The sequence below is a fragment of the Hemitrygon akajei genome, chromosome 21 (assembly GCF_048418815.1).
Source record: "Hemitrygon akajei chromosome 21, sHemAka1.3, whole genome shotgun sequence".
NCBI lineage: Eukaryota > Metazoa > Chordata > Chondrichthyes > Myliobatiformes > Dasyatidae > Hemitrygon > Hemitrygon akajei.
In genome coordinates, this window is record NC_133144.1 from 9,911,100 (window position 1) to 9,931,429 (window position 20,330).

At 48.4% G+C, this 20,330-nt stretch overlaps 1 protein-coding gene across 3 annotated transcripts in view; it reads left to right on the forward strand.

Annotated features, from left to right (window-relative positions):
- crtc3 (CREB regulated transcription coactivator 3) overlaps nucleotides 1-20,330 on the forward strand; it is a 112,253-nt gene that overhangs the window by 84,491 nt on the left and 7,432 nt on the right. For all 3 annotated transcript variants that reach the window (XM_073024764.1, XM_073024765.1, XM_073024766.1), the window contains 6 exons: nucleotides 13,418-13,464; nucleotides 15,322-15,539; nucleotides 16,226-16,518; nucleotides 17,770-17,949; nucleotides 18,890-18,973; nucleotides 19,902-20,118. In XM_073024764.1, the coding sequence (XP_072880865.1) occupies nucleotides 13,418-13,464; nucleotides 15,322-15,539; nucleotides 16,226-16,518; nucleotides 17,770-17,949; nucleotides 18,890-18,973; nucleotides 19,902-20,118 (1,039 nt within the window). The remainder of the gene's footprint in view (nucleotides 1-13,417; nucleotides 13,465-15,321; nucleotides 15,540-16,225; nucleotides 16,519-17,769; nucleotides 17,950-18,889; nucleotides 18,974-19,901; nucleotides 20,119-20,330) is intronic.

Genomic DNA, 20,330 nt, shown 5'->3' on the forward strand with positions numbered 1-20,330 from the left:
ATTTTCAGTGATTTATCTTTACACTGATCCCATTTTTCCTCTTTCATCCAGTGTTACCCCTCTCTGTTCCTCTATCATCCCAGTGTTACACCCTCTGTTCCTCCATCATCCCAGTGTGACCCCTCTCTGTTCCCCCATCATCCCAGTGTTACCCCCTCTCTGTTCCTCTTTCATCCCAGTGTTACCCCCTCTGTCTTTTACCCCTTTTACAGTTGTGCCCATTTCATTATTTTAGCTCCTCACTGTTCCAACTGAAACACTTTGTTCTTCCTGTAAGCTTTATGGCAGTCGGCAGACCAATGTAAGGTGCATTACGCCACCTACTGAGTTGAAGTGTGGAGCAAAGGTACAGGAAGTTTACATATGTAAATCCCCACCCTCCAAACAAAACTCAAATAATGTCAAAAAGTCTAATGCTTTTCAGAAAGTCAAATACATACTTGTATACGTTATTCTGGTGGTGATATCCTGACAGATGTTCCATGCAAAGCGATGTCTGACCCAAAGATCTTGATTCAGCAATTGGGTGTTTCCTTTGCACCTCGTAGGAACTGCATTTCTCAGTGAAACTCTTTGCATTTCTCAGAAGTAAATTTTATCTGCTGGCTTTCCATCCACTCCACCATGCTGAATAGATTTTTTTGAAGTTCATTGCATTGCCTGTAAATTTGAAAACTGCTCTTGACATCAAATCCTTTCTCTGCTCCTTGGATTAATTCATCCCAGGAAATGAATTCAGTCTTCTATCCTCTTGCATTTCAGACCAACATACTGTTCAGCTTCCAAATTACTTTCTGCATCTCATGATTTTAAAATAATTGTTTAGAGATGCAACACGGTAACAGTCCCTCCCAGCCCAATGAGCACACACTGCCCAGTTACATCCATGTGACTAATTAACTTACTAAACTGTACATCTTTGTAATGTGGGAGGAAACCTATGCAGTCACACTGAGAATGTACAAATTCATTACTGACAGCAGCAGAATTATGATATGTCCATTTTCCTCTTCACACTTACAAATTCCTCGTCCATTTAAACAAAATAAACTTTTTTTCTGTTCATCAAATGAATAAAGTCACTTTCCCTGCTATCCCATTTTTCTGATCATATCTTTCAGCCTCCTCTATGGGCATTGCTTACAGCCAATTTACTGGCCAGCTTTTTGCGAAGAAAAGGCACCAAGGATTGGAATTGGACTTAGGTCAAACGGGAGCATCAAGAACTGGAAGCTGGAAATGTAAAAGAAAAACAGAAAAAGCTGGAAATCTTTAGTGGGCCAGACTGGATACAAAGTCTGACCTGACTTGTTTTATTTTCTTTCTACGCCTGCTGCCCTTTCCAGCACTTTCTGTTTTTATGCAGATTGACCAGGATTAATTTCTGTTGAAGTGAAGGCTGGAGAGCTAAGGGTGCTGGCTAGTGGATCTGTTGTCTGTGTTGTATTCCGGGTGCTGGCTAGTGGATCTGTTGTCTGTGTTGTATTCTGGGTGCTGGCTAGTGGACCTGTTGTCTGTGTTGTACTCGGGGTGTTGGCTAATGGACCTGTTGTCTGTGTTGTACTCGGGGTGTTGGCTAATGGACCTGTTGTCTGTGTTGTACTCGGGGTGTTGGCTAATGGATCTGTTGTCTGTGTTGTATTCCGGGTGCTGGCTAATGGATCTGTTGTCTGTGTTGTATTCGGGGTGTTGGCTAATGGATCTGTTGTCTGTGTTGTATTCAGGGTGTTGGCTAATGGACCTGTTGTCTGTGTTGTATTCGGGGTGCTGGTCAGTGGATCTGTTGTCTGTGTTCTGGTGGTATTGGGGGTGTTGACTAGTGGATCTGTTGTCTGTGTTGTACTCGGGGTGTTGGCTAATGGACCTGTTGTCTGTGTTGTACTCGGGGTGTTGGCTAATGGACCTGTTGTCTGTGTTGTACTCGGGGTGTTGGCTAATGGATCTGTTGTCTGTGTTGTATTCCGGGTGCTGGCTAATGGATCTGTTGTCTGTGTTGTATTCGGGGTGCTGGCTAGTGGAATCGTTGGCTGTGTTGTACTCGGGGAGTTGGCTAATGGACCTGTTGTCTGTGTTCTGGTGGTGTTCTGGGTGTTGGCTAATGGACCTGTTGTCTGTGTTCTGGTGGTATTCGGGGTGCTGGCTAGTGGATCTGTTGTCTGTGTTGTACTCGGGGTGTTGGCTAATGGACCTGTTGTCTGTGTTGTACTCAGGGTGTTGGCTAATGGACCTGTTGTCTGTGTTCTGGTGGTATTCCGGGTGCTGGTCAGTGGATCTGTTGTCTGTGTTCTGGTGGTATTCCGGCTGTTGGCTAATGGACCTGTTGTCTGTGTTGTACTCGGGCTGTTGGCTAATGGACCTGTGGTCTGCGTTGTACTCAGGGTGTTGACTAGTGGATCTGTTGTCTGTGTTCTGGAGGTATTTGGGGTGTTGGCTAATGGATCTGTTGTCTGTGTTGTATTCGGGGTGCTGGCTAGTGGATCTGTTGTCTGTGTTGTACTCGGGGTGTTGGCTAATGGACCTTTTGTCTGTGTTGTACTCAAGGTGTTGGCTAATGGACCTGTTGTCTGTGTTGTACTCGGGGTGTTGGCTAATGGACCTGTTGTCTGTGTTGTACTTGGGGTGTTGGCTAATGGATCGGTTGTCTGTGCTGTATTCGGGGTGTTGGCTAATGGACCTGTTGTCTGTGTTCTGGTGGTATTCCGGGTGCTGGTCAGTGGATCTGTTGTCTGTGTTCTGGTGGTATTCCGGCTGTTGGCTAATGGACCTGTTGTCTGTGTTGTACTCGAGGTGCTGGCTAGTGGATCTGTTGTCTGTGTTGTACTCGGGGTGTTGGCTAATGGACCTTTTGTCTGTGTTGTACTCGGGGTGTTGGCTAATGGACCTTTTGTCTGTGTTGTACTCGGGGTGTTGGCTAATGGACCTGTTGTCTGTGTTGTACTCGGGGTGTTGGCTAATGGACCTGTTGTCTGTGTTGTACTCGAGGTGTTGGCTAATGGACCTGTTATCTGTGTTGTACTCGGGGTGTTGGCTAGTGGATCTGTTGTCTGTGTTGTATTCGGGGTGCTGGCTAGTGGATCTGTTGTCTGTGTTGTACTCGGGGAGTTGGCTAATGGACCTGTTGTCTGTGTTCTGGTGGTGTTCTGGGTGTTGGCTAATGGACCTGTTGTCTGTGTTCTGGTGGTATTCGGGGTGCTGGCTAGTGGATCTGTTGTCTGTGTTGTACTCGGGGTGTTGGCTAATGGACCTGTTGTCTGTGTTGTACTCGGGGTGTTGGCTAATGGACTTGTTGTCTGTGTTGTACTCGAGGTGTTGGCTAATGGACCTGTTATCTGTGTTGTACTCGGGGTGTTGGCTAGTGGATCTGTTGTCTGTGTTGTACTTGGGGTGCTGGCTAATGGACCTGTTGTCTGTGTTCTGGTGGTATTCGGGGTGTTGGCTAGTGGACCTGTTGTCTGTGTTCTGGTGGTATTCGGGGTGTTGGCTAGTGGATCTGTTGTCTGTGTTCTGGTGGTATTCGGGGTGTTGGCTAGTGGATCTGTTGTCTGTGTTCTGGTGGTATTCGGGGTGTTGGCTAGTGGATCTGTTGTCTGTGTTCTGGTGGTATTGGGGGTGTTGGCTAGTGGACCTGTTGTCTGTGTTCTGGTGGTATTCGGGGTGTTGGCTAGTGGACCTGATGTCTGTGTTCTGGTGGTATTGGGGGTGTTGGCTAGTGGACCTGTTGTCTGTGTTGTATTCGGGGTGCTGGCTAGTGGATCTGTTGTCTGTGTTGTACTCGGGGTGTTGGCTAATGGACCTGTTGTCTGTGTTCTGGTGGTGTTCCGGGTGCTGGTCAGTGGACCTGTTGTCTGTGTTCTGGTGGTATTCGGGGTGTTGGCTAATGGACTGTTGTCTGTGTTCTGGTGGTGTTCCGGGTGCTGGTCAGTGGACCTGTTGTCTGTGTTCTGGTGGTATTCCGGGTGCTGGTCAGTGGACCTGTTGTCTGTGTTCTGGTGGTGTTCCGGGTGCTGGTCAGTGGACCTGTTGTCTGTGTTCTGGTGGTATTGGGGGTGTTGGCTAGTGGACCTGTTGTCTGTGTTCTGGTGGTGTTCCGGGTGTTGGCTAGTGGACCTGTTGTCTGTGTTCTGGTGGTATTGGGGGTGTTGGCTAGTGGACCTGTTGTCTGTGTTCTGGTGGTATTCGGGGTGTTGGCTAATGGACTGTTGTCTGTGTTCTGGTGGTATTCGGGGTGTTGGCTAGTGGACCTGTTGTCTGTGTTCTGGTGGTATTCGGGGTGTTGGCTAGTGGACCTGTTGTCTGTGTTCTGGTGGTATTCGGGGTGTTGGCTAGTGGACCTGTTGTCTGTGTTCTGGTGGTATTCGGGGTGTTGGCTAGTGGACCTGTTGTCTGTGTTCTGGTGGTATTCGGGGTGTTGGCTAATGGACCTGTTGTCTGTGTTCTGGTGGTATTCGGGGTGTTGGCTAGTGGATCTGTTGTCTGTGTTCTGGTGGTATTCGGGGTGTTGGCTAATGGACCTGTTGTCTGTGTTCTGGTGGTATTCGGGGTGTTGGCTAGTGGACCTGTTGTCTGTGTTCTGGTGGTATTCGGGGTGTTGGCTAATGGACCTGTTGTCTGTGTTCTGGTGGTATTCGGGGTGTTGGCTAATGGACCTGTTGTCTGTGTTCTGGTGGTATTCGGGGTGTTGGCTAGTGGACCTGTTGTCTGTGTTCTGGTGGTATTCGGGGTGTTGGCTAGTGGATCTGTTGTCTGTGTTCCGGTGGTACTACTGGGGAATGGTGGCTAATTGTTTATTGAACTGAAACTTGGTTAAATGTGGATACACCAGATGTAGTGATACGACCAAAGAGTTTATGACTTTCAGGATGGATCGAACCGTGAACTCTGGTAAGCAAAGAGGTGGTGGCGAATGCTTTTCACTCAGTTCTCATTAGTGCACAGTTGTTGGGGTTCTGTCAACTTCTTGTTGCCCAACTTCGAATGTTCTGCATTTAATTGTCAGTCGTTTTATTTGCCTTGAGAGTTCTTATCCATGATCACGACCACAGTTTATATGCCAGCAGTAGCTGGTTATAAGCAAGCACGCGTGATACTGCATGGTATCTGTAGCAAGAAACAGCCCATCCCGACACATTTCCAATTATAGTTGTCGACTTTAACCGGACCTGTTGGGAGAAAATCCTGCCCAATTATCACCAGCACATAACCTGTTGCGCCAGAGGTCCCAACACACTAGACCACTGCTTCATTACGATAAGGAATGCCTATCGTTCCTTCCCAACACAGCATTTTGGCAAATCAGACCACTCGGCTGTACTCCTGCTACCTGCATACAGACGGAGCCTAAAGCGCAAAGTTCCAGAGATCAAGACAATGAAGGGGTGGTCGCAGGAGGTTGAGGAATGGTCACAGGATTGCCTTGAGTCAATGGACTAGACTGTGTTCATGAACTCACCTGAGAACCTGAATGACTACACCGGGGTCATTATAGACTTTATTAAAGCAGCTGTGCATAAGTGTGTCCCCACAAAATCATTCAGGGTTCTCCCCATTCAGAAGCACTGGATGCACAATGAAATCCAGAACCTGCTGAGAGCCAGATCTGAGGCGTTCATGTCTGCAGATCAAGAATGCTACAAAAGGTGCAGGTATGATCTCTCTCAGGGAGAGAAGATTCCAGGCGAGACTGGAATCAATAGGGATGCTCGACAGCTGCGGCAGGGTTTGAATGCCATAAACCTCCTACAAAGCCAAATGTTGTGACTTAGGGGACAGTGGAGCTTTGCTTCCAGATGAGCTCAATGCCTTCTATGTTCACTTTGACCACCAGAATAGGAAGGGAACATCATGCACCCCCATGTCTCCCTATGATCCTTTGGTCTCAGTTTCTAAAGATGACATGCAGGCTGACTTCAAGAAAGTGAATCCAAGGACAAAATTCGGTCCTGATAGAGTATCTGACCAAGTAATACAGACCTGTGCCGACTAACTGGCTGGTGTGTTCACAGATGTCTTCATTCTCTCACTCCGGCAGAGTGTGGTACCCACCTGATTCAAGCAGGCTCCCATGAAGAGCATGGTAACTGTCTAAGTTTATCACTCACATCCACAGTGAAGAAGTGTTTTGAGAGGCTGGTGTTGAAGCACATCAGCTCCTGTCTGAGTGGTGACTTGGAACTGCTCCAATTCACCTACTGAAGCAGCAGGTCTACAGCAGATGCCATCTCATCGGCTCTTCACACAACCCTGGAACATCTGGACAGCAAAGATGCATACATCAGGATGCTCTTTATCAATTACAGCTAGACATTTAACACCATCATCCCCTCTAAACTAATCAGTAAACTCCAAGACCTGGGCCTCAATACCCCCTTCTGGAATTGGATCCTGGATTTCCTCAGTTGTAGATCCCAGTCAGTTCGTATTGGCAAAAACATCTCCACAATCTCCATCAAGACAGTAGCACCACAGGGATGTGAACTTTGTCCCCAGCTCTACTTGTTTTACACCTATGACTGTGTGGTTAAGTACAACTCCCAACACCATGCCCAAGTTTGGTGATGAATCAGCATACAGGAGGGAGATTGAAAATTTGGCTGAGTGATGTAATAACAACAACCACCTCTCACTTGGTGTCAGTAAGACCAAGGAACTGATAGAAAACTTCAGAAGAGGGAAACCAGAAGTCCATGAGCCCGTACTCATTGGAGAATCAGGAGGTCAATAACTTTAAATTCCTGTGTATCACCATCTCAGAGGACCTGTCCTGGACCCATTATATAAACGTAATTGCGAAGAAATCACAACCACCCCTTTATTTCCTCAGGAGGTTGTAGAGATACATCATGTCATTAAAAACCTTGGCAATCTTCTGTCGATGTGTGGTGGAAAGTGTGCTGACTGGCCTGGTATAGGAACACCAATGCCTTTAACTGGAAAATCTTACAAAAGGTAGTGGATTACATCACAGGTAAAACCCTGCCAACCATTGAGCACAACTACATGATACGTTGTAGAAAACTTGCATCCATCATCAAAGATCCTCATCACCCAGGCCATGCTCTTTTCTCGCTGCTGCCGTCAGGTAGAAGGTACAAGTGCCTCAGGACTCTCAGCACCAGGTTCAAGAACAGTTACTACTCCTCGGCCATCAGGCTCTTGTATTCAAAAGAGGATAACTACGCTCATTCAAGGACTCTTTTATCTTGTTGATTTCATGCTCGTTATTTATTGTTACTTATTTATTATCTGTATTTGCACAGTTTGTTTACAGTTACTGTCCTATAGATTTGCTAAGAAAAAGAAAAAGAATTTCAGGTTGTGTGTGATGACATGTATGCACTCTGGTAATGAATTTTATCTTGAACTTTTAAATGGCTGTGTTCTGTCAGCACTCATTGTGTTGTGGTAGCACTCGGTGCTGGCCGTGTTGTGCAGGCATTCAGGGTGTTGGGTCATGAATGTGATGTCTGCGTTTGGGTGGCAGCCTCAAGGATGTGTTGGCTGTGTTGTGGTAGCAGCACTCGTGGCGTTTGCTAGTGGATGTGTTGGTTGTGATGTTGTGGTAACTGCACTCAGGATGTTGGCTAATGGATGTGTAGCTGTGTTCTGGTGGCAGCACTCGTGGCGTTTGCTAGTGGATGTGTTGGTTGTGATGTTGTGGTAACTGCACTCAGGATGTTGGCTAATGGATGTGTAGCTGTGTTCTGGTGGCAGCACTCGTGGCGTTTGCTAGTGGATGTGTTGGTTGTGATGTTGTGGTAACTGCACTCAGGATGTTGGCTAATGGATGTGTAGCTGTGTTCTGGTGGCAGCACTCGTGGCGTTTGCTAGTGGATGTGTTGGTTGTGATGTTGTGGTAACTGCACTCAGGATGTTGGCTAATGGATGTGTAGCTGTGTTCTGGTGGCAGCACTCGTGGCGTTTGCTAGTGGATGTGTTGGTTGTGATGTTGTGGTAACTGCACTCAGGATGTTGGCTAATGGATGTGTAGCTGTGTTCTGGTGGCAGCACTCGTGGCGTTTGCTAGTGGATGTGTTGGTTGTGATGTTGTGGTAACTGCACTCAGGATGTTGGCTAATGGATGTGTAGCTGTGTTCTGGTGGCAGCACTCGTGGCGTTTGCTAGTGGATGTGTTGGTTGTGATGTTGTGGTAACTGCACTCAGGATGTTGGCTAATGGATGTGTAGCTGTGTTCTGGTGGCAGCACTCGTGGCGTTTGCTAGTGGATGTGTTGGTTGTGATGTTGTGGTAACTGCACTCAGGATGTTGGCTAATGGATGTGTAGCTGTGTTCTGGTGGCAGCACTCGTGGCGTTTGCTAGTGGATGTGTTGGTTGTGATGTTGTGGTAACTGCACTCAGGATGTTGGCTAATGGATGTGTAGCTGTGTTCTGGTGGCAGCACTCGTGGCGTTTGCTAGTGGATGTGTTGGTTGTGATGTTGTGGTAACTGCACTCAGGATGTTGGCTAATGGATGTGTAGCTGTGTTCTGGTGGCAGCACTCGTGGCGTTTGCTAGTGGATGTGTTGGTTGTGATGTTGTGGTAACTGCACTCAGGATGTTGGCTAATGGATGTGTAGCTGTGTTCTGGTGGCAGCACTCGTGGCGTTTGCTAGTGGATGTGTTGGTTGTGATGTTGTGGTAACTGCACTCAGGATGTTGGCTAATGGATGTGTAGCTGTGTTCTGGTGGCAGTACTTTGCGTGTTTGCTGACAGATGTGTTGGCTGCGCTGCGATATCTAATAGATGTTTTGGGTGTGTTGTGGTGGTACAATGGAGGTTCAAAGGTTTTACTGTAAAAGTATGCGTGCACAATACAACTCAAGATGTTCATCTTCTCCAGATGGCCATGAAATACGGAAAAGCCATGGGTCTCGCTGAAAGGAGGGAAATCAACCTCTCTACCTGTATGAAAAGGAAGAACAAACAAAACTGGCAAACCCCACACCCCCTCCCTCGCACAGAAAGAACAAACAGGCCACACACGGGAAACGAGCATTAAACCCTAAGCCCCCATCCCTCCTCCCTCACTGATCACCCATCCAGAAAAAGACAGCTAGAACATCAAAAACCCTGAACCCCCAACTCCCTCCCTCGCAAAACCACAATACCATCATACACCCAACACCCTCTCTCGCACACAAAAACCAACAAGAACATCAGAACCCATATTCCCAACCCTTCTCTCATGCAAAACACTAACACGTCGCCCACAAGGAACCCAACCCACCAATCGGCTTCAAGAACAAAAACACAGAAAACTGAAGGAGAGCAATATAAACTGCTGTCCGATAATCACATAAATGTTAGAATTTTGAAAGCATCCTCCTGTCAGAACTGAGTGCAACCACTTGAACTCAGAATTCCATGAAGAGTGACTGACATGCCACAGACAGGCAGTCTTGTGAATATTGCCAACGTGCTAACCACCATCTACCCCTGGCCTCTATGGAGAGCGACGGCTGACCTCCTCCGCATTTACCTTTGTGCATCAAAATGGAGTCGATCCTGGCCTTGCACCCCTTCTCTGGTCATTATATCCGGGGACAGCAGAGCGCGAGATTATTCGATCAAGCTCCAAACAGCACATCACAGGCTCCAACAGCAACTGAAACGCAATCAAGACAAAAAGAATAAGAAGAAAAAGTGAAATAATGGAAGAGATTGGCTAGCTGGAAGATGTCACCCAAGGAATTGTTGTTCATTGGTGGATGTGTTGTCTGTGTTATGGTGGCAGTACTCAGGGTGTTGGCTAATGGATGTGTTGCTGTTTTGTGCTGACAGCACCTGGGGCCAATGGCTAATGGGTGCTTTTGCTGTGTTATGATGCCAACACTCAGCCATTGGCTAAAGGATGTGTTGGCTGTGTTGTGGAGCCAGCACGCGGGGACTCGGCTAAAGGATGTGTTGGCCGTGTTGTGGTCCCAGCACTCTGATGTTGTCTGATGGGTGTGCTGGCCGTGTTGTGGTAGCATCTCTCAGGGATTCGGGCTAAAGGATGTGTTGGCCGTGTTGTGGTCCCAGTACTCTGATGTTGGCTGATGGGTGTGCTGGCTGTGTTGTGGTCCCAGTACTCTGATGTTGGCTGATGGGTGTGCTGGCTGTGTTGTGGTCCCAGCACTCTGATGTTGACTGATGGGTGTGCTGGCCGTGTTGTGGTCCCAGCACTCTGATGTTGTCTGATGGGTGTGCTGGCCGTGTTGTGGTAGCATCTCTCAGGGATTCGGGCTAAAGGATGTGTTGGCCGTGTTGTGGTCCCAGTACTCTGATGTTGGCTGATGGGTGTGCTGGCTGTGTTGTGGTCCCAGTACTCTGATGTTGGCTGATGGGTGTGCTGGCTGTGTTGTGGTCCCAGCACTCTGATGTTGACTGATGGGTGTGCTGGCCGTGTTGTGGTCCCAGCACTCTGATGTTGGCTGATGGGTGTGCTGGCCGTGTTGTGGTCCCAGCACTCTGATGTTGGCTGATGGGTGTGCTGGCTGTGTTGTGGTTCCAGCACTCTGATGTTGACTGATGGGTGTGCTGGCCGTGTTGTGGTCCCAGCACTCTGATGTTGGCTGATGGGTGTGCTGGCTGTGTTGTGGTAGCATCTCTCAGGGATTCTGGCTAAAGGATGAGTAGGCCGTGTTGTGGTCCCAGCACTCTGATGTTGGCTGATGGGTGTGCTGGCCGTGTTGTGGTCCCAGCACTCTGATGTTGGCTGATGGGTGTGCTGGCCGTGTTGTGGTCCCAGCACTCTGATGTGGACTGATGGGTGTGCTGGCCGTGTTGTGGTCCCAGCACTCTGATGTTGGCTGATGGGTGTGCTGGCTGTGTTGTGGTCCCAGCACTCTGATGTTGGCTGATGGGTGTGCTGGCCGTGTTGTGGTAGCATCTCTCAGGGATTCTGGCTAATGGATATGTTGGCTGTGTTGTGGTCCCAGCACTCTGATGTTGTCTGATGGGTGTGCTGGCTGTGTTGTGGTCCCAGCACTCTGATGTTGGCTGATGGGTGTGCTGGCTGTGTTGTGGTCCCAGCACTCTGATGTTGGCTGATGGATATGTTGGCTGTGTTGTGGTCCCACCACTCTGATGTTGGCTGATGGGTGTGCTGGCTGTGTTGTGGTAGCATCTCTCAGGGATTCTGGCTAATCGATATGTTGGCTGTGTTGTGGTCCCAGCACTCTGATGTTGTCTGATGGGTATGCTGGCTGTGTTGTGGTAGCATCTCTCAGGGATTCTGGCTAATGGATGTGTTGGCCGTGTTGTGGTCCCAGTACTCTGATGTTGGCTGATGGGTGTGCTGGCTGTGTTGTGGTCCCAGCACTCTGATGTTGGCTGATGGGTGTGCTGGCCGTGTTGTGGTCCCAGCACTCTGATGTTGGCTGATGGGTGTGCTGGCTGTGTTGTGGTTCCAGCACTCTGATGTTGACTGATGGGTGTGCTGGCCGTGTTGTGGTCCCAGCACTCTGATGTTGGCTGATGGGTGTGCTGGCTGTGTTGTGGTTCCAGCACTCTGATGTTGGCTGATGGGTGTGCTGGCTGTGTTTGTGGTTCCAGCACTCTGATGTTGACTGATGGGTGTGCTGGCCGTGTTGTGGTCCCAGCACTCTGATGTTGGCTGATGGGTGTGCTGGCTGTATTGTGGTCCCAGCACTCTGATGTTGTCTGATGGGTGTGCTGGCCGTGTTGTGGTAGCATCTCTCAGGGATTCTGGCTAAAGGATGTGTTGGCCGTGTTGTGGTCCCAGCTCTCTGATGTTGGCTGATGGGTATGCTGGCTGTGTTGTGGTAGCATCTCTCAGGGATTCTGGCTAAAGGATGTGTTGGCCGTGTTGTGGTCCCAGCACTCTGATGTTGTCTGATGGGTGTGTTGGCTGTGTTGTGGTCCCAGCACTCTGATGTTGTCTGATGGGTGTGTTGGCTGTGTTGTGGTCCCAGCACTCTGATGTTGTCTGATGGGTATGCTGGCTGTGTTGTGGTAGCATCTCTCAGGGATTCTGGCTAAAGGATGTGTTGGCCGTGTTGTGGTCCCAGCACTCTGATGTTGTCTGATGGGTGTGTTGGCGTTGTCTGATGGGTGTGTTGGCTGTGTTGTGGTCCAGGCACTCTGATGCTGGCTGTGTTGTGGTAGCATCTCTCAGGGATTCTGGCTAAAGGATGTGTTGGCCGTGTTGTGGTCCCAGCACTCTGATGTTGGCTGATGGGTGTGTTGGCTGTGTTGTGGTCCCAGCACTCTGATGTTGTCTGATGGCTGTGTTGGCAGTGTTGTGGTAACATCTCTCAGGGATTCTGGCTAAAGGATGTGTTGGCCGTGTTGTGGTCCCAGCACTCTGATGTTGGCTGATGGGTGTGCTGGTTGTGTTGTGGTCCCAGTACTCTGATGTTGTCTGATGGGTGTGTTGGCTGTGTTGTGGTCCCAGCACTCTGATGTTGGCTGATGGGTGTGCTGGCCGTGTTGTGGTCCCAGTACTCTGATGTTGTCTGATGGGTGTGTTGGCTGTGTTGTGGTCCCAGTACTCTGATGTTGTCTGATGGGTGTGTTGGCTGTGTTGTGGTCCCAGTACTCTGATGTTGTCTGATGGGTGTGTTGGCCGTGTTGTGGTCCCAGTACTCTGATGTTGTCTGATGGGTGTGTTGGCTGTGTTGTGGTCCCAGCACTCTGATGTTGTCTGATGGGTATGCTGGCCGTGTTGTGGTAGCATCTCTCAGGGATTCTGGCTAAAGGATGTGTTGGCCGTGTTGTGGTCCCAGCACTCTGATGTTGGCTGATGGATGTGTTGGCTGTGTTGTGGTTCCAGCACTCTGATGTTGTCTGATGGGTGTGCTGGCCGTGTTGTGGTAGCTAATAGATGTATTGGCCACACTTGGTGTTCTTTAATGGAGATGTTGGTTGTGTTTTGATGTTAGAACTCCAGCTTTGTAGGAATTCGGAATCACATGAAGGTGCCGGAAGTGTTTGGACAGATGACTCTTCATTTGTATCTTAAGCAGTTGAATCAAATGTTAAATTTTAAAGAGTTTACAGCTGCCTGAAAGTGAAATGATGGACAGTTGGAGCTCAGGGTCTGACAGAGGAGAGCTTCTTTGTGCAGATACAAAATACGTGTGTGTGTGTGTGTGTGTCTGTACACACACACATGTCTGTGCCTGTGTAGGTGTGCACATATCTGGGAGCTCTCCTTCCCTTACAAACCACTTGAATTCCCTCCAGTAATATACTAAAGAATATTTCGAGGGAGACATGGTGAGACTTCATCAAGGATCTAAAGTGTTTCTTGTATTGGTTGGCTAAACTCTGCTGGAAAGCAACGTGTTCAGAACTTACCCTGTGCAGATGTTGGCTTCTTATCCATTGCTGCTGAAACGTCAAGCTGGCCAAGTTGCTCAGGCAAACTTAGGGCACACAGAGATTTTACCTTTTCGCTTTTTGTTTTCCTCAGGTTCAATCGTTATTACGTCCCAAGTCCTGTGAAGTCCCTGGTATCAGGTGAGTCGATTCGTTCTCTTGTTGTGCCCTCTGATCCAGTCAGTTGATGATGACCGTGGAAGTGGTTAGTGCATTACAAAATAAAATGGTCACTTCACTGCAAGACAAAGTTAGCTTTAAATATTAGCTTTATTTGTCATATGTGTGTCTGAGCATACAGTGAAATGCATCATTTGTGTCTGTGACCAACAGGGTCTGAGGAGCTGCCAGGGGCAGCCCATGTGTCGCCATGCGTCTGGCACCAACATACCATGCCCACAACTCACGAACCCTAACCCGTAGGTGGGAGGAAATCGAAGTGCCTGTGAGGAAACCCAGGTGGTCATGAGCAGAACGTTCAAACTCCTTACAGCGTGCATGTATCTTTCATGCACGCTGTAAAGCGATTGCACGGACTACCATGAGGTGACTCAGCTCTAAGGTGTGGTTGAAACAACATGGGGATGAGTGTGTTCCAAACCCATTCCCTGTCCACTTCCTGAGGAAGAGTCTCGGCCCAAACGTCGACCGTTTACTCTTCTGCATAGATGCTGCCTGACCCGAGTTCCTCCGGCATCATGTGTGTGTGTGTTGCTTTGGATTTCCAGCATCCGCAGATTTTCTCATGTGAGTGGTCTGTCCACTTCTATCCACGGGGAGCCGTGTAATCCACACCCTGATCTCCTTCCATCGCATGACTGTACGTCCTCTTCCCCCAGTCTGCCTGTCCCAACACTTTCCTGACCACATTCCACCCTGCTCTCCATTCCCACTGACCCACACTTGGCTCCCATACAGGGAAGGACCCACACTTACAGCAGTTTTTTCAGTTGTCTTACCACTTCGCATCTGTGTGGTCCCTCCACTCCGTATCTGCTTAAAATTTCTGAACTCTATTCCTCATCTCCTGTACATTTCAAATTTAATCTTCTCTAATGGCAGTGGTGTCCTCAGCTATTCTGGAATTCCCTCTCTAAGTGACCCCCCCACTACTTAATTCCCTTCAACCATTCAGTTCTTGAACCCACTTACACAACACTAATTACTACCTCAGTATTTAGTTATTATTTGTTTGTTTTCTTATTTAGAGATGCAATGCTGAGTAGGTCATTCTGGCCTTCTGACAACCCCAATTTTAACACTAACCTAATCACGGGACAATTTACAATGACTAATTAACCAACCCCATATATCTCCGGACCTGTGGGAGGAAACCAGATCACCATGGGAAAATCAATACATTCCACGGGGCTCCTTACAGAGGACGCCAGGACTGAACTTCCGAACTCCAATCCCCGAGTTGGAAGAGTGTTACACTAAAAGCTACACTGTCTTGGCACCCACACTATGTCCATTTTAACTGCTTTGCTCTATAATAGACTTGTATTTTTGTTCTAATTATGTTCATTCTTATTTTATTTAATTCAGGCAGCATAGCAGTTAGTGCAATCACTTTAGAGTGCCAGCCTGTAAGATTGGGGTTCGGTTCCTACCGCTGTCTGCAATGAGTTTGTACGTTCTCCCCGTGACCGTATGAGTTTTCTCCAGGTGGCCAGGTTTCCTCTGATGTGCCAAAGACCTATGGGTTAGTTGGTTAATTGGGCAGTGCGGGCTCATTGGAAGGCCTGCTACTGTGCTGAATCTTTAAATAATAAATAAATGGTTGCTGTGTTATCAAACTCTTCAAAAATCACAATGAGTTGCGCTCTGCTACATCACCAGTTCTATCTGATATGGTGAACTCTGTGTGCCCCTGGATCTTGCTGTATGGACAATAGGATTGTCTGTTATATGGACACTTTGCTGAATCAGTAATTCAGATCTCATACTTCCAACGTTCTGTTTTGAACTAAACATTTTTTGTTTCCTGTTTCTCAGTATCTATCCTTCGCCGGATCAGAATGCCGGGTTGTCACATTTTCAAGGGTCATTGAACACGGGAGGCTCTCTGCCCGACCTCACGAATCTGCACTTCCCATCGCCTCTTCCGACTCCCCTGGACCCCGAGGATGGCTCCTTCCCCAACATCAGTGGCGGCAGCAGCACCGGCAACCTGGCGGCCACCATGACACACCTGGGAATCAGCAGTTCCCAAGGTGAGGGAGCAAACTCAGAGATCTGATAGTGCTATACAAAATTATGAGGGGCATCTTCCCTTAGGTTGGGTGAGGCTGGAACTAGAGGTCGTAGGTTAAGGGTGAAAAGTAAAATATTTAAGGGGAACATGAGAGGGAACAACTTCACTCAGGAATGTGAGAGTGTGGAACGAGCTGCCAGTGGAATGGTGGATGCAGGTTCAACTTCAGCATTTAAGAGAAGTTTGGATAGGTACGTGGATGGGAGGGGTATGGAGGGCGATGATCCAGGTGCAAGTTGATGGGACTAGACAGATTAACAGTTCGACATGGACTAGTCGAGCTGGAGGGCTTGTTTCTGTACCATAGTGCTATGTGACTATCATGGTTGAACATCACCACAATTGAATGTGCCCGTCCAGTCTGAGCCCTGAATGGGATTCACACACTCGTCCCACACAGTCAAACCTGTCAGGTTCTTCACAGTAACAAGTAGTGTGGATTTGGTCTCTTGACCTCGTTCTGCTTGTAATCTCACCCCTTAACCAGGTGTTTTGCCATCTCCAGCTGTGGCCCAGTGCTATCTTTGCAAATGATCCTATGTAAAAACGTAGTGATGTAGAGATGCTGTGGAAATGTATATTGAAACTGCAGTCCTTATCGAAGTTGAATGTTAAATGCTCTGTGCGTTTTCTGTCCATGCCTAGGTCTGTCATCCTCTTTGCACAGCTCGCTGAGTAACCCATCCATACAAGCTTCACTCAACAATTCCATGGTGCCCTCTCCTTTGAGCAACCACTCCCTTGGCAATACCCCTATCCAGTCCTCTCTACGGCCGTCGCTAAGCAACCCGTCCATCCCAACCACGCTGAACAGCTCGCCCCGCCGACGGCAGACACCAGTCAGTCCCCTGACCCTCTCACCTGGGATGGACTCTCGGAGGTCTCTGAACAAGCAGTTCTCACCAACAATGTCGCCGACGCTGTCGTCCATTGCACAAGTGAGTATAACCCCTCTTCGGTGTGGGTTGTACTTTGTCGACAAGCTGCACAGTCCCAGTGTAACAATGCCATGTCTCACATAAGGTGGGCTGAGTGAGTTCCGTTCAAAGCCTGTTAGATGTGAGTTGGCATGGCCACTTTTAGTAAGACACTCAGAAATAGGAGTGTGTGCAGGTTTCAGAGATTCTCCAGTTGTCAGCAAGATGGAGTCTGCCTCATTTACTTCACCAAGACCCTGATCTCACAATTTCTTTTGTGCAAAAGTCCCTTGAATGTACTGCATAAGACCATAAGACATCAGAGCACAATTAGGCCATTGGGCTACTCTGCCATTTGATCGTGGCTGATTTATTTTCCCTCCTAACCCCATTCTCCTGCCTTCTCCCTGTAACCTTTGATGCCCTTAATAATTAAGAACCTATCACCTCTGTTTTAAATATTCCAGCAGCCTGGTCTCCACAGCATCTGTGGCAGAGAATTCCACAATTTCACCACCTTCCTGCTAAAAATAAAATCCTTCTCATCTCTGTTCTAAAGGGACATTCTGAGGCTGGTCCTAGACGCTGCCACTGTAGGGACTGTCCTCTCCATCTCCACTCTATCCAGGCCTTTTATTGAGAAGAGATTTCCAGAGATTCACAGCTGGCTTCCTGCGGGGATTACTGTGGGGCAGCTCGTCAACTTGGTATCGTGGTTTATGTGACAGGTTAATGTCTAATCTGCCTTGTTTGGTGGATGTGAGGGAGGAAAGGGGTTTGTTTTGTCACCTGTCTTGTTCTGCCAAGCATTGTGGGCATGTTTTGTTGGCAGTGGAAAGTGTGGTGACACCCAGCACATCCTTTATTTTTTCATGCACATGTGATACACTAATCCGAACCTGATCCTGAATAAATTTGAACCTGCGTTTGTTTGTGCGGAGGAAACCAGTTTTTCCTGCAATCTATGTAAACGTGTATTTGGAATGTGGGAGGAAATCAGAGCAGCCGGTGGAACGTCACGGGCAACATACAAACTCCTTTCAGACAGCAGCGGGAACTGAACCCGGGTTGTTGGCGCTGCCAAGCGTTACGCAAACAGCTTCACTGCCGTATCACCCCTGCCGAGGTTGGAAATAAATCTGTGGAAACGTGGATCTCTCTTCAAGTGGCACCCAGGTGGTTGAAGGAGGGGCAGAGATTAAAAGGCTGGTGTCCCAGCTCCGGAGGGAAGAATCCTCAGCACACGGTGTAACTCTGGGCTTGTTTTTGCAGGGGGTTGCCTTGGATACCAGCAATATGGCGATGGAACATCTGCCACCTTATCCGCACTACCTGCACCTCCAGTCCATGCAGCAGGCCCAGCAGCTAATGCAGCAAACACAGCGGCAGTCATCGATCTCTCCTGTTCATCAGCTCCCTCAACCATTGCCGCCGCAGCTACACTCTCCCAATGTAAGTGTTCACATATTATCTAGCTATTAAGCTCTTTTATTCCATTGGCTTTTGTGATCTGGTTATTGCTGTCCTAGCGTCCTAGCTGCCTACAAGAAGGGCGAGCCAGGGCAGTACAACATGGAGAGCAGCAGGCTCCCCCTCTCCACGCAGCTGATGAATCCAAAGAAACAGGAGACCGATACAGTTTGGCATGAGCGGTGTCACAGGAATTACCAGTCAGTGTTGAACTCAACGTAGGACCCCCTTAGGAACTCCAGCTCTGGATTTTTCCTCAGGTTTTACTCCCAAAGCCTTCCCCTTTAGTGGGTATAGCCACAAGGCAGCAAAGGTTTGAGATCAGAGTTTTCTCTCTCCTTGTCAACCATGGCTGACAAGCCCCATCTGCCCAAAGCAGCTGGTCTTAAGGCGCCGGTAACCTGCCTTTGGCCCTTCTCCTGTCAGTAGAAAAGGTTTCACCAGGCTTAGTAGCTAAGCTACACGTGAAGACCAGGAGCTGGAGGTGGTTGTCAGAGGCTATTTTGAGACGCAGACCATTGGGAGCATTTAATAGGTAGGTAGTGGGAGTTTACCCTCACCCCGCCATTACCCCAATTAACCTTAGTCAAGTCATGGGACCATTTGCAATGACCAATTAGCATACTAAGTGAGGAAATCCTTGTACTCACGGGGGGGTGTTCTGTACAGACGCTACAGATGAAGTTAGAGTTGAACGCGGAGCTCTGGTGCCCTGAGCTGTGAAAGTATCACGCTACATGGCAGCCACAGTAGATAACCAGGTAGATTTAACTTTGATTAAGTATTTCACATTGCTAGCAATCAGTTCGCCCAACGTTCCTACATAAAGCGAGACAATGTGAAGAATGCAGTGGACCGGTTGAATATTACCTATGGGTTTGATGCTGATCCTTCACTTTACCCCCTGTGTCTCATTTGACAGAATGACACCGTGGACAATTTCTTCAGTGATGCGTACTTTGAGCAGCAGTTGCTGGCCAGTCAGTCCAAGCCTCTGTCACACCAGGTATGGCGGTTTGCCATCAGCAGACCTATGGAGATCGGCAGCTGTCTGGGGATATCAGAGTATGATCGGGTTATGGTATGCTAATCGTTTTGCACAGTGGTGTTTCTGAGTGATCACTGTGTGAAGTCAGCTTGTTGTTCTTCATTCGTCATCCTCACCAGTACCAGTAATGCTCCTGTGTGTTTACATCTGCCCATCTGTTGGTGTTAATCTTTCTGAAGTTTCAGTGTAGAATGTGGTCTTCCCTTCACCAGGGTAAGATTCACACTATGAGTGGTGGGGCACTGAGGAGTACTGTAGAACAGAGGGATCTGGGAATACAGATCCATAGTTCCTAGATAGTGGTGTTACAGGTAGATAGGATGGTAAAGAGAGCCTTCATAAATCACAGTAGTGAGTACAGGAGTTGAAATGTTATGTTGGTGAAGCCTAACTCAGAGTATCATGTGCAGTTCTGGTCACCTACCCAAAGGAAACATATAAGACTGAAAGAGTGCAGAGAAAATTTACCAAGATGTGGCCAGGACTTGAGTATTAGGGAAAGGTTGACTAGTTTAGGATTTTATTCCCTGGGGTGTAGGAGCATGTAGGGACACACACAGGGTCAATGCAAGCAGGCTTTTTCTACTGAGGTTGGGTGAGACTAGAAGTAGAGGTCAGAGGTTAATGTTTAAGGGGAAGCTTCTTCACTCAGAGGGTGGTAGAAGTGTGTAATGAGCTGCCAGAAGAAATAGTGGATGCAGGTTTGATCTCAGCATTTACGAGAAGTTTGGATAAGTGTGTGGATGGGAGGTGCATTGAGTGTTATGATCCTGGTGCAGGTCGATGGGACTAGCCAGAATATCAGTTCAGTACAGACTAGGTGGGCCAAAGGGCCTGTTTTGGTACTTTAGTGCTTTATGACTCTGTTTCCCTTCACCCCCCCCAGCTGAATCAATTCAACATGTTGGAACGGCTGCCCAGTGGCTTGCCGATAAGCAGTAGCAGCAGCCTCTACAATCTGGGCTCCAGCCTTCACTTTTCCCAGGCCACCATAGGGGGCTCAACCGGGAGTCATGGAAATCTGCAGGAACAGTTGCCGCAGCTGAAACCCAACTTTCAATACTCCACCTGCACTGGAAACATCCCCAACATCGTGCTAACAGGTGAGCAGCCCGAAGCAGGTGTCAGGTTCAATCAGTGTATTTAAAGATACAGTGCAGTAACAGGCCCTTCTGGCCCACATCGCCCAATTAACCTACTAACCCATATGTCTTTTTGGAATGTGGAGGAAACCGGAGGAAACCCACGCAGTCACAGGGAAAACGTATAAACTCCTTACAGACAGCAGTGGGAATTGAACCTGCATTACTGGCAC